The sequence below is a fragment of the Scylla paramamosain genome, chromosome 23 (genome assembly GCF_035594125.1).
Source record: "Scylla paramamosain isolate STU-SP2022 chromosome 23, ASM3559412v1, whole genome shotgun sequence".
Lineage (NCBI taxonomy): Eukaryota > Metazoa > Arthropoda > Malacostraca > Decapoda > Portunidae > Scylla > Scylla paramamosain.
In genome coordinates, this window is record NC_087173.1 from 4,807,441 (window position 1) to 4,821,686 (window position 14,246).

A 14,246-nucleotide genomic window follows, 5' to 3' on the forward strand; every position below is an offset into this window, starting at 1 on the left:
ATTTATTCTAACACTTCCTGACCTTACCTTCCCTGTGGTGGTGATGGTGGTGGTGATATACCTTCCTGCCTCCTCGTCACTATGGCTGGCTGTCTAGCACCTTCTCACAGCCAAACTTTTCTTTATTTTGCTTGTTTTCACCCACTGCTGCCTTCGGGTGTCCACTACTAGAGCCCACGCCTTCCTCATTACCAACTAAAGAAGGTTTAACTCATGGGTAAGCCTTGACAGCCACTGTGTAGGCGTGGTTACACACACAAAAAAAATAAAAACACAAATTCTGTCAGGCTGGGAGTTGAAACAGACGCGTACTAACACCACTCGTAGACGCGACACACTGGTTAACTTTGTCAGTCAGCGTTGCCAGATTGATCTTGATCTTGATGGTACGGGTGGCACAGGATCACTCCTGAGCCAGGCCTTTGGATCGGCAACTCCTATGGAAGGGAAAAAAAAAAAAAAGATAAACGAACAGCATCCTCTATCCTAATTGTTCATACAACTGGCACGCCACATTCTCTCCAGAAACTCTTTCACCGCCTCAATCATCCTTTCATTCGCCTCTCTACACAGTCCCAGCAACAACACCATCCATTCCTTTCCTGTCTTCTCCACTCTTTCATTCCTATCATGCCCTAACTCAGTCAGTATCAGTTGCATCATATCATACCTGTCTTTGGCATATTTCACACACTCCAGCACCACATGTTCCACCGTCTCATCCTCTCCCATGTCACACATCTGGCACACTTTGCTGCGGGACTCAGACCACCTGTAATTCCGTGCATTCACATCCATACACTGTGCCCTCGCTCGGAAGAGAAGATCACCGCCCAGGCTTCCATCATACCACCTTTCATACCTCGGGGCCTCTTTTTCCTTGTACCATTCCAGGATCTTCTTTCTTTCCATTCATTCAATCCCACACATTTCACTTCTTTGTCTATCTCATTCTTCCATTTTCTCACATCCCATTCGGCTCCCACTCTGCCTCCTCTTGTTACCACCCATTCACGCTCATTTTGATTCCTTCCAGCCATTCTTATCGCCCACACAACTTGCAATCCATTCCTGTCTGTCATTCTCATGCATCTCTTCCTCCATTTGCTTCCACTTTCATTCCACAGGTACACCTTCCTTGCTATTCTTGCATCATCCATTCTCTCAAGCCTAATCTTGTACCTAAGTGTGGCTTTTGTGAGTCTTTCTCTAAAGGTGCTTTAGAGTTGTCTAAAGATTGTTTTGGCCATATTATTGTACTACACAGGTTGAAATTATTGTACTTCTGGTAAAATTATCGTACATATGTAATTATTCCAAATATTATGCAAAACTGCCACTTTCCAAATACAGCAGAATTTAGGTTATATATATATATATATATATAGAGAGAGAGAGAGAGAGAGAGAGAGAGAGAGAGAGAGAGAGAGAGAGAGAGAGAGAGAGAGAGAGAGAGAGAGAGAGAGAGAGAGAGAATATATATATATATATATATATATATATATATATATATATATATATATATATATATATATATATATATATATATATATATATATATATATATATATATATATATATATATATATTCTCTCTCTCTCTCTCTCTCTCTCTCTCTCTCTCTCTCTCTCTCTCTCTCTCTCTCTCTCTCTCTATATATATATATATATATATATATATATATATATATATATATATATATATATATATATATATATATATTTATATATATATATATATATATATAGAGAGAGAGAGAGAGAGAGAGAGAGAGAGAGAGAGAGAGAGAGAGAGAGAGAGAGAGAGAGAGAGAGAGAGAGAGTGCATACAGCATGTCAAGCATCAAGTACATACACAGCATCTCAAATGTTGATGCACAAGAGTCCTTCACACCTGGATGTTTCAGAACGTCATGAGTGGAACCCATTAATATTAACGGGCAACAGTTTCATCAACAGTATCAATATGGGATACGAGAGACGGAGCCACCTGCAACGCTAAAGCCCGTAAATCCTAGCGATAAAAGGAGGCTTTCTTACAGGTAGCCATGAAAGAAAAAAAAAAAAAAACGCTGCAGACAGTTTGGGCAGTTTAGTAACGCCACCGAGGATTGTCAGGAAACAGTTCGGAAATTAAATTTGCAAACAGTTTGCAAGCTGTAAATTGTCCCGAACAGTGAGTGAGTTGATGGATAGATGAATGGATGGATGGATAGGTGGATGGATGGATGAATAGATGCATGTATGGAATAATAAACGAAAAAAATTGTGATAATTTTAGTGAATGAAGCTTTCAGGGACAAAACAATATTTACACTATGCTTAAATGATAATGACAAAGCCATGCAATCTAGGAACACATGCATAAAGAGAACATACAAATATAAAAAAAAAATAAATAAAAATTAAAATAAATAAAAACAAAAAGAACTGAGATAACCAAAAAATTGAAAAGTATAAATACAAATCCTAATCAAGCATTCAATAGCATTATTATTCTTGGAAGCAGTAACTAAACTGCAACACCTCACTCACAAGCTTCTTGATGACAACTGAGGTCTGGACAGGAGTTTGGAAACAATTTGCAAACACTTTAGTGATTTCTGACAAAATGTTTGGAAACTGTTTCCTGTTATAACAATCTGCAAGCTTTGTTGCTAATGTTTCCTGGTGTGAACAAGCCTTTAGGAGTAGCTGCACTTTGATGCTATCAACAAATCATGGAGGAAGGAGGAGGGACATGAAACTAAAAAGGAGGAATTTCAGTGAGCTGTAAACTGTGATCCAAAAATTCTCACACATACTGTGCACTGGTACAGCTTACATGTATACCAAATTCTATGTTAAAAAAAAGGCAAAAATCATTAGAAAACAATATTTAATCCAATATATATAAAAAAGATTATAAGAGGTATAAAATTATGCAATTTTCATATATTTAGAGGCATTCTTAAAATAAGTACCTCACAGCACACACTCATATGCTCCACAATCAGTCAGTGAAAAGTTAGCCTAGCATTAATGCTCTTACATAATTGTACTATTAGCCTAATCAAGCCAACAAATTAATAACATGTTACAGAAATCATACTCTATTAATGCAGAAAACAATATATTCCTAAAAACTATAAAATAATGATTATGATGCTACTACTTGTATGTAATGCAAAAAATATTTAAAGCTCATGTCAACTAAAAGTTGATCTACAGAAAATAAACTGGACTGGAGCAGAACATCAACTACAGGTTGCAAAACTGATACACAGGTATGTCTGTGAGTAGTCCCTAACAGAGATCAAAAGAAAACTGTGTATCTACCACACCGGGACAGCCCTGCAGAAGGGGATACCGACACAAGGTGTCCACATACACACTCATATATTTACAAGCATTCCCTCATAATGTAACCTCTAGACTTAATTGAACTGTACATGATTAATATATTATGCTAATAAATTTGTTATATCCAGTTCCCTACCAGCATAAGGTGACAGCAAGCTTTACAAACTCAATTAACCAGTAGAAATTTAGTGGTGGGAGCATGAAAACATTATACACTACGAAAAAAGAATCAACCTAATATTGCAAGAGGAAATATACACATATATACATTATCCGACCTGAGAAACTTAACTACACCATCTATACAAGATCAAATTATTCAACAATATGCAACCAGTATCTGATTAAATTGAAAAATATCTATCTTAAAGAAGCAACATAATACTAATTATTACTAAGTCAGGTGGTATTAGTAAATGATTATAAAATATAAATAGCAGCACAGATTATGAAGGATGTGGCGGGAGAGAAAAGAAAATATTCATGTCAGAATGGTTATAACGATACAGCAATATGCCCTAGATAGTGATCATGTACAAAGGTAAGATACATCAGGACATATTGGGATGAAAGTGAAAGGTGCAGCTGAAAGTGAAGCAATGGTTATGAGGTTAAGTTGGAATCAAGCTGGAGAATGATAAAGTATGAATATGTGACATGTGGATTAAGAATGAAAGGAACACAAAAAATAAAAACTGTCTGGAGTGAAAGCCAAACAACACCCAAAATATTTCTCCATATGGTGGTAAAGCAAAATGACTGGAGACTATTTTCTCATGCTGATACAATATAAGATCTAGTCTTTTTGCAGCATGTGTACATATACTTAAAGAAAACAGAAAACTGTATTGTAAACATCTATTACATATTTGTGGACATTTTCTCACTCAGAACTTTGGGGAGAAATCTGGTTACCATGACAGAGATTCCCAACAATACTGTAATACAAAGAGCCTGACTGCACACTGGCCGGGTTGGAAGAATACCACCATCATACTGTAAAAGGTAACTAAAAGGGATACAAACAGGCAACTAGGGACTTCCTCCTCTACCTTCTTGTTTCTAAAATAAAGCAGTATGTGATGTCTTATCCAGTTAATCCCATTTAAGGGGATGTCAGACTGGTAAACAGATGCAGACAGACAATTCCATAAAGGCATTCCTTGATCCTAAGTCATTTCCTTCTTCCTCTATCTTCTCATTTTAAGATCCTGTTATACATTACATTTTATTATTACATATTTTCTATAAAACTTACCTTTCTTGAAAATTCAACATGGCATAAAAAAAAAAGCACAAAAAGAACAAAAAATATCTTGAAGCTGTATAATGAAAGTCTACTGGCTTATGAGATCATTCATGAACACTGGGAAAAACTAAAATTCCAATCCAACTGATGAGCTAAAAACAGGAAAATTTTATCTTTGGATATGAGTTATCACTGAAACCATGAACATGACAACTCATTAATTTCATCTCAATTTACAATCAGATGAATGGAAAAAAGGCAAGCATTTCAACTAAAGCAAAATTATTATATGTGCATCCAATTTGTATGCAAACAAAGCACATGTTCAGATTACAAAATACAAAGAAGAGGACTTTTATGTTGATAATGAGTCAGATTTTGCCTTCCAGACCTTGGGAAATAAGTTCCTCACTTTAAAACTTTTGGGAACAACACTAGCTTAGATGAGGAAGCTGACCTTGCTCCAGCGTGTGGGTGTGGCTGTGGCTGTCATGTTGGAGGCCAGTTTGTGTGATGACCTGTATGGGGATTTAAAGGCTGCAGATAGACCTGGGGAGGCTGTGGATATGTTTCTCCCTGTGTTGCGCCGTGTCCTGGAAGTGTTGAGACGGGGAGAGCGACGTGTGGCAATGCGTGGCAAGGTCTTGGGAGTCCTAGGGAGACCCTGTGGAGGCCTGCGGGGCGAGGTGCGCTTGGAGGTTGGCCCGGGAGTCTGGCTCATCCCAAAGACAGCAGAGCTACGGACGTTTTCACGTTTGCTGCGCAGGTGAATGGTGTTCTGGGGAATGTGTGGATAAGATCAACATGTGAGAAGTATCATTCTATACTCTGGTGGGTAAGTAAATTTTCAACAATATCCTCAAAAGAACCATCATTGCCAATTATGTAACCCATCACCACCAACAATACCAAAACCATTACCACCCATTTTCCACTAAAACTTGAAGGAGAAACATCATCTCCAGAAATTATGAAATCTAGTTAATAAAGAAATGATGTGTACAATGGATTTAGTGTAGAAACAGACCAGCTACACCTACATGCCCTTCCACCAACCAAGGTTCTATCCCAGCTGGTCTAACTACACAGCACTGACCAGTTCAATCTGCGTCTCTTGGCTGATGGAAATCTCCACCCAAAAGAATCCAGGAAAGCTGAACACTGTACGCGCTTAAAGAAAACATGGCCTTATCACTGTAAGCTTTTGAGCAGATAAATAAATAAATAAATAAATAAATAAATAAATAAATAAATAAATAAATAAATGAAAGAAAAAGATATATAAATGAAATAAATAAATAAATAAATAAAACAAAAAATGATAATAAACAATAATAATAAACAAATAAATAAATAGGTAAACAACAAAAAACAAAACATGTAAACCAAGGCTACAGAATCTAAACTTACAGAGAAATTCGAATATGTAGAAATCTCCTGTGAAGAGCCATGGGTCTTGTCCTTCTCAGCAGGAACTGATCGCAGTGTTCTCTGGTTGCGGTCACGTAGAATGCCTCGGCCTCCTATACTTTGTGGAGTCTGGAATGGGGAAAGCAGCCGAGATGACAACGCTATTCTGTTACTGTGTGTGTGTGTGTGTGTGTGTGTGTGTGTAGATTTAGCTTTTTACTGTATACAACACTTGAAAAGGCAAGAAAGGAATGCTTGGACAGAAGTGGAATCTTTTGCTGCAGCCACCTTTTTGGGGGATGCTCCTGGAGGATCAGGCATTATAGTGCTAACACTATGGATTGTACCAATGCTATCAATACTGGCCAGAAATTAAGTATCACTATTAGTATCGGCAGTATAAGTGGTATCAGTACAGCTCCACTTATTCATCAATGTGTACTGATTTATAGGATATTTTAGAGATAGAATGAGGCGGTTAACTGTTGGGTTATGTGTACTCTAACTTAACCTTTCTATAATATGACAAAGTCGCTAATCCAGCATCCTACAGGTCCCAACGATGCAGATTAGTGATGGGCAACCTGTACTATGATACTAGTGACTTGTAGAACAGTGGAAGAAATATCAGATCAACTAACTGTTGAGATGGTGGTTAATAAAGAGGGTTCTGGAGAGTTGTTCTCTTGTAAACGCCTCTGTTTGGTCTTCCTGCCGGATTCCTCAGCTGCCACATGACGTTTGTAGCTCACAGTGCGAGGCCTGCTACCCAGCCTGGTCTCATGTAGCAGCTCTTTGGTGCGTGCCGTTTGCTGCAGTAATAGAGAAACAATTAATATCTACTTTAGATACATTTTCCACCTCTACTTTTCTCAAGTTTTCTTTTCTGCCGGACTGATTAGGTTAGGTTGGACTGGTAAGCCCCATTTAAAGTATCTTACAAAGACATAAATTTACATGACAACAGGATAAACAGGCCACAAGAAGCTATTGCCAGGGACTGAACCCCTAATAGGATACTCAATGTAATAATGCAGGTCTGGCACTTTAGTTAAGCAATCAGGCCATGAAGTCACCAAAGACAAAGCAATTTTTGGTCAGCCTTAGCAGTCCTATCACTATATCGTACCAAAATCTATTTGATCCCAAGTGACACATGACAAGTAAGTGGTGTGGGAAAACTAACCCGCTCTTTCTTCTCCTGTTTCCTCTGGTCATGGTAGCGATGCCAGTGATCAAGGATGTAGTCGCTCACTGTCTGTCCCTTTATCAGGAATGGCTGGCCACTCTTCTCCTTATAGACTTCAGCCAAATCTTCTAACTCCTTCTCAACACGAGGCAGTTCCTTTGATGCATAAAATACAGTAATGTAGCCATGTTGAAAAATAAAAGACAGTGAAATAATAAATAAAAAATATAGAAACCTAATGGATCTTATAGCTAAAGGCCATCCTAGCTTGGTCTTCACTTCCCTAAACACTAATGCACTTCTGAAAAAACAATAAATTTGCAAAAAAATAAACTCATAAAAATATAAATAAGGAAAATACTTACACCCCTTACTCTCCTCCTCTCCTTCTCCTCTTGCAGCAAAGCACAACCCCGGTTCCCAAACAGCCTATCTGGGTTGTTAGACTGTTCCTCCAGGTTAAGGTGTTTGCCCCACAACTGAGGGAAAAGGATATCATCATTATTACTGACATGGAGAAAGGTGGTTTGAATGAAAAGGAAATAAGTAATATGGGGATGAAAAGAGAAACAAGTGAGTGACAATTGAAGATGTAATCCTCAGTACAGCACCAAGACTAATACCAAGATGAAATCAGTAATGAGGGAATGAAAAGAAATAGTTGTTATGTGAGAAGAGAAAGAAGTGGGTGGCAAATGAAGGATGCAATTCTCAGTGGTGCACCAAGACACCTCAACACACCTGATGCCAGTGATCCAGTACAGCATATAACTTCTGATTTTCACTGTGAAATTTCTTCAGTCTTTCCACCTCAACATTGTGTGCCTCCAAAACTTCTTCAGTGCATTCATCTGTGATAAAGAGACAAAATTCATGTAAGAAAAGTGTGTAGTCAGCTGACATTAAGATTACTACCTGCTTATGTCCCAATTATTGATAATCTCATCCTTCCATGATTAGAAAGGAATGTGAAAATTTTCTATCAACAAATATATGCTTGGCTTGTGCCAGGATTATGATGTATCTATCTTCTTATCTTACATTAGAAACCCCTGAGCAAAGAAACATGGGCTAGAGTCAAACTAAGTACTGCCACCACAACATACATAATGTGTAACAATGCTTTTAACTGACCTGATACATAAGGAGTGAATTCCTCTTTCTCCTCCTCCCCCACATAGCACTTCTCCCACATCTCTTCCAGTTCCTGCCTTAGTTGAGAGATGAAGTGCCCCATATTCTCTTTCTTCGCTTCTTCAAGCAATGCCAGTTGTTCTCGTAACTTGAGTAAAAGAAAAAATTATATGGAGATTTTAAGATAGCAATAGGTTATGAAGCAACGAAAACACTTATTAGTTGAGAAGAAAGCCGTTTAACAACAATGATAACATAGATGTTCTATATATACTTCATTTCACAATCATAAGATACATCTTGGGCTATGTGATGGAACAGCCACCAACTAAGACACACACACACACACACACACACACACACACACACACACACACACACACACACACACACACACACACACACACACACACACACATAATAAAGAAACCCAATGTTAAAGAGAACACAGCAAAAATCTTAAACAAGAGATATAAGGAAATGCAGAAATAATCTTCCAAACAATACGTCAGTGAAATGCAACATACATAGATTTAAAGGAAAAAAATATGATAATTTGGTTTCATGAAATGGAAAATTATGAGATTCACTCAACCCTGTAGAAATAAAGAGGTAAACACAAACAGGCAAATACACTTCAGCAAGGACTAAATGCAACAGTTTTATTCATAATTTTCAGTCACTTTCTGCAACCACATAGTCTGCAGGGAGTCAGGTGTGCCAGTTCATTACTGATGCACAATCACTGAAAAGCTAAGCTCATGTACCTTACAGAGAGAGGATGGAGCGTGGCCAGTCATAGAGGCAAGCAACTGGTCCCTCCCACCAGGATCATGGCCAAGCCGGTCTGACAACAGTCTGATCTTCTCCTGCAGCTCCACACTTTCACATTTGTTGTCCTCCACCTGCAGCCATATAAAAAGTATTTACAATATGCTCCAATCTATTTTGTATGCATCCTTTCTGTTCCTTAGTTGAACAAAGGAACTGACCATTTTGTACACTGCCAGTTTCATAATTAATGAGGTTACACCGAGGTAAAAAGTAGCTAGATTGGTAAAGCATCATACACTCATACTTTCTTCATTCTCTACACTATCCAGTCAATTTTATCACACCTTTTATACTATAACTCATTGGAAAAAAGAAACAAAAGATCTATTGTTGCAGACAGAGACACTGGGTATATGAGAAAATACAAGAAAAGATAGAGATGGGGATATACCAGTACAATGACAAAAAATAACACTTCCCTCATAGAAATATAGCTACACTCAACTAAAAAATGTGATAAGAGGTGAGGAATGCTTATCATCCATGGAAGAAGCATGATAAATATGGATAAGACAAGGCTACCTCAGTGAAGCACAGGCACTGCATATGACAAATAGTTCAATGCAGCCTATACACTTTCCTCTGTTTCCAAGACTACATACTCAGTACTCACCCTCTTTTCGTACTCTTCATTCAGCATTTTGAGGCGCCTTAGGTTCTCTGTGGAGAGAACAAACAGATCCTCAAGTCCAGCCACCACTGAGCACTCAAAGGAGCTTACTGGTGACTGCTCCAGTTCTTTTAGAAGCCTTTCCAAGTTGTCCTTCAAACGATGAAAGGTCTTCACTCTGTCCACCTGCAAAGAAAGTGTTTCACAGGTTCATTTTTTCTTCTTTCCTAAAAACAAATTAAAGAACTGAATTATAAGGTCTGTTCTCTCACTTAATACAATGACATAATTAAAAATTATATAGTACATTTGTTGAAGCATGAAATTTTACACTTTTAAAAAATACTCTGCAATGAGAATAACATGATATCCATTTTCTTAATAGGTCAGGGGGACAAATTTTCCATGAAGTGATATAACTTTAATATAAAAACATAAATTACATGGAGAAAACTGCAGGAGACAACTAAACATGACTTCACACATACCTTTTCTTGTTCTAGAGTTTTTACAATTCTCTCCAAGTCCTTGATGGATTCCTTAGAAGGAACTGCCTTTTTCTCAAAGTCACTGAGCTCCTCTCTCAAACACTCACACAGTTCCTGAGAAAGTTTGTCATTGTTAATACCACACAAAAATGAGTAAAGTGATAATCTCCAATTTATATCATGAAAGCTAATAATACCTTTAATAGATAAGATCTTTGAGGTAAAGTGTTAAACAATCTTTTATGTTCTCTATGATGATTAATGAAGGGATCTGATAACTCAAGATATAATTAAATATGAAGATAAGATACTTAAATCATATTATGAATGGCTTGTTGAGTCCCAGCTGCAGCAAGTCCCTGTGTCACACCCATGTTATCACTGTCATCATAATCAAACTCATCACAAGCACCCATTGGTAACTGGTTTCTTCACACTCACTTGTTCTTGACTCCTCAGCTCCTCCAGTGCACTGTGGCGCTCCTTCACCTCTTTTTCCATCTCCACCACAGCCCTCCGCAGATACCGCTCAAGCTCTATCAGGGACAGGTGTTCCTCTGGGTCAGGTATGCCAGCTCCCAATTGCTGTGGATATGTGATATATATATATATATATATATATATATATATATATATATATATATATATATATATATATATATATATATATATATATATATATAACATTTACAACATATATAGTAATGTCATATCTATCAGACACCACTGGTAACAATGAAATATGTGTTTACAATGTTTACTGATTTATTTATCCCAATGAGGGGTAAAATAACAATAATATATGTATATTTTGAATTGATACATATTTATTCTACATCAAATTGCCTCCTTAACAGAATATACCTTGTTGAGTTGGTAGAACTTTAATCCATTATCATCAATACTCTTGACAAGGGTCTTCCTAAGGTTCTTCTCTCCATCTATCATCTGTGACATCAATGCCTGCAAGGGAATAAATAAGAAGCCATGTATATGCTGCAAATTTCAACATCAAGCATCCAGGGTCATGTCATACAATCTTACTTAAAACAAAAATGCACAAGTCTTATGAAGGATAACAAACAGCAACAGACCATTAGGCCACTCCTAGGCTGTTGGATTATACTATACTAACCACAAGTACTAGTAAAAAAAACAGGACAGTACAGATGAAGGCTCCTCCCCATCCACCCATCTCTGTACTCAAAGCTGACAGGAAAAATGCAAAAACCACACAATATTAACAAATTACGTACAGGATTCAAAGAGCAATGAAAAGGAAGATATATTTTACAACTAAAACATGAGAGCACAAAGGATACCTACCTTGACATGGTCCACCATTTTGTGGCGTCTGTGGCGGCACATTTCCTCACTGAAGCCACACTCTGACCAAATGGAGTCAAGCTGTGTTGCTGCACCATGCACCACCTCTTTGATCTCCTCTATTGTGGTCTCCATCTTGAGTCTTCACTGTCACTTTATCAGTCCTGGAGTGATAGGCTCATTAACACGAGTCACATACACAAACATAAGCAAAGGACACAACTAAATTAATTACAATCTTAGAAGTTATTGGCCAGTTTATTTTTCTATCTTTACAAATAATTCATAGAAGATTAAAGCAGCAGACTTGATCATGGAGAAACAGACTTAATCTAGACTGCAGCTCAGATGGAGACACTACCATGGTTGACAGAGCTGATAAAGGGGAGGAGGATGGGCACTGGGAGACGGCAAAGGTTGGTGGGGATAGAGAAGGGTGGGGATGTGATATTAGGTTAAAATGTCTCTGCTCTGTGACCAATGCATAGCTTTCAGTGTTATATTACTGATTCTGTGGGACTGGAATCTATGTTGCTAGGCCAGCCATCACACTCTACGCACATGTAATGCCGTGACACACCAGCTCTTATTGGCACCCCAGCTCCATTGTGAGGTCTTCACACTTCTGCGTACAAAGATAGGCCAGTTTTTCCCAGACTGTGAATTCCCTTTGTGTTACTTTCATGCCTCAGTAAAACTAAGAATCTACTAAGAAACTTCTCCTATTTCTGGACCTGTGACTTCGCCAAGTGAGTTTCTGGGTATTGTTACAGCTTCTTGGTTTAATTGTCTTTTCAATACATAGCTACAAAAACTCAGGTAACAACTGCAACATAACAAGATCAAGGCATATACCATCATGAATACAAACAAGAACATGATTATTATATACAAAGTTTGTGGCAATTTTGAAAAGCACTAATCACTTGTAGTTTAAAGGTGGCCATTCCATTACATATAAAAATGCTACAATTTGTCAGTACTCAACTTAATAACTCAGTGAAACACAAGATCACAGAGGCATTTGGCTTTCACCTGACACAAGCATATAACACACACACACACACACACACAAAAAAATAAATAAAATAAAAAAATAAAAAAAAATAAAATCACAATTCCTCACCATATATCCACTGAAAACGAAATAAAAAGAGAGAGAGAGAGAGAGAGAGAGAGAGAGAGAGAGAGAGAGAGAGAGAGAGAGAGAGAGAGAGAGAGAGAGAGAGAGAGAGAGAGAGAGAGAGAGGACACTGACAACACTATAAACAGCAGGAATCCCCAGTAACCACATCCTAACTGCCATTTAACTTCATTTCCACAAAGAGGATGGACTGCAATATGGGTGAGGATGAAGATAAGGATTCAGATTAAGTTGGATAAAAGTTAGGGAGATCATAAACTGTAAGCGGAATTCCACTCTTGGAGGCTACAGGAAAAAGATTACAAGTTCAAAAATAAGTACAAATAAATGAATAAAATATACGATGGCTGTCTGATATCTTGACATATTTATTTATTTTCCGTTTTCTTTACTTGTGCTGTAGCTTTATTGAGAAAGTCCTAGCCAATTAATGTCTTGGGTTAACTATTAATCTAGGCAAAACTTACTTTTTTTTTTAATCATGATCTACACAATGAGACCAACAGTGAAATTAGAGGCCTGAATCAATCTAAACCGAACCAAGCCCTTAGACTGAATCACTATAGTTATTTCAATATTATCCTGATGAGTGTGTACGAGTGTTTGTGTTAGGGTGTGTCCTCATTACTCCCTCACAGGTGCTCACAACTCACCTGTCTTCCTTTCTATTGGGTCACCTGTCCTCTCACTACCACATGTGCTCCTTTACCTCAACACAGGGCAAGAGGAAACACACAAGCAGGGGGTTAATATACAGAAAATAGTCCATCCACTTCCCGCACGTCCGCACACTCCGTTCAAAAACACGGTTTGTTTGTAAAGTGACGGTCGGGAAGCGCACTAAGTTTTATGCAGCCGTGACAATTTTTTTTTTTTTTTTTTTATGTAGGAAGGACACTGGCCAAGGGCAACAAAAATCCAATAAAAAAAAATATGCCCACTGAAATGCCAGTCCCATAGAAGGGTCAAAGCAGTGGTCAAAAATTGATGAATAAGTGTCTTGAAACCTCCTTCTTGAAGGAATTCAAGTCATAGGAAGGTGGAAATACAGAAACAGGCAGGGAGTTCCAGAGTTTACCAGAGAAAGGGATGAATGATTGAGAATACTGGTTAACTCTTGCGTTAGAGAGGTGGACAGAATAGGGGCGAGAGAAAGAAGAAAGTCTTGTGCAGCGAGGCCGCAGAAGGAGGGGAGGCATGTAGTTAGCAAGATCAGAAGAGCAGTTACCATGAAAATAGCGGTAGAAGACAGCCAGATATGCAACACTGCGGCGGTGAGAGAGAGGCTGAAGACAGTCAGTTAGAGGAGAGGAGTTGATGAGACGAAAAGCTTTTGATTCCACCCTGTCTAGAAGAGCAGTATGAGTGGAACCCTCCAGACATGTGAAGCATACTCCATACATGGACGGATAAGGCCCTTGTACAGAGTTAGCAGCTGGGGGGGTGAGAAAAACTGGCGGAGACGTCTCAGAACACCTAACTTCATAGAAGTAGTTTTAGCTAGAGATGAGATGTGAAGTT

General features: G+C 38.1%; 1 protein-coding gene across 2 annotated transcripts; it reads right to left on the reverse strand.

The window, feature by feature from the left end:
* Positions 1-2,860: 2,860 nt before the first annotated feature.
* On the reverse strand, positions 2,861-13,543 carry LOC135112042 (protein regulator of cytokinesis 1-like). 2 transcript variants are annotated; one of them, XM_064025906.1, is made up of 15 exons: positions 13,379-13,543; positions 11,582-11,745; positions 11,120-11,218; positions 10,697-10,840; positions 10,256-10,369; positions 9,771-9,953; positions 9,091-9,228; positions 8,324-8,471; positions 7,931-8,040; positions 7,555-7,668; positions 7,187-7,345; positions 6,642-6,812; positions 6,001-6,129; positions 5,687-5,760; positions 5,228-5,368 (listed from the first exon to the last, which is right to left on the reverse strand). In XM_064025906.1, coding segments are annotated over exons 2-15 (1,719 nt in total). In that variant the 5' UTR covers positions 11,717-11,745; positions 13,379-13,543; the 3' UTR covers positions 5,228-5,367. The 2 variants fall into 2 exon arrangements, with proteins under 2 accessions (XP_063881975.1, XP_063881976.1); XM_064025905.1 differs by lacking the exon at positions 5,687-5,760 and having other exon boundaries at positions 2,861-5,368.
* Between the last annotated feature and the right edge of the window lie 703 nt (positions 13,544-14,246).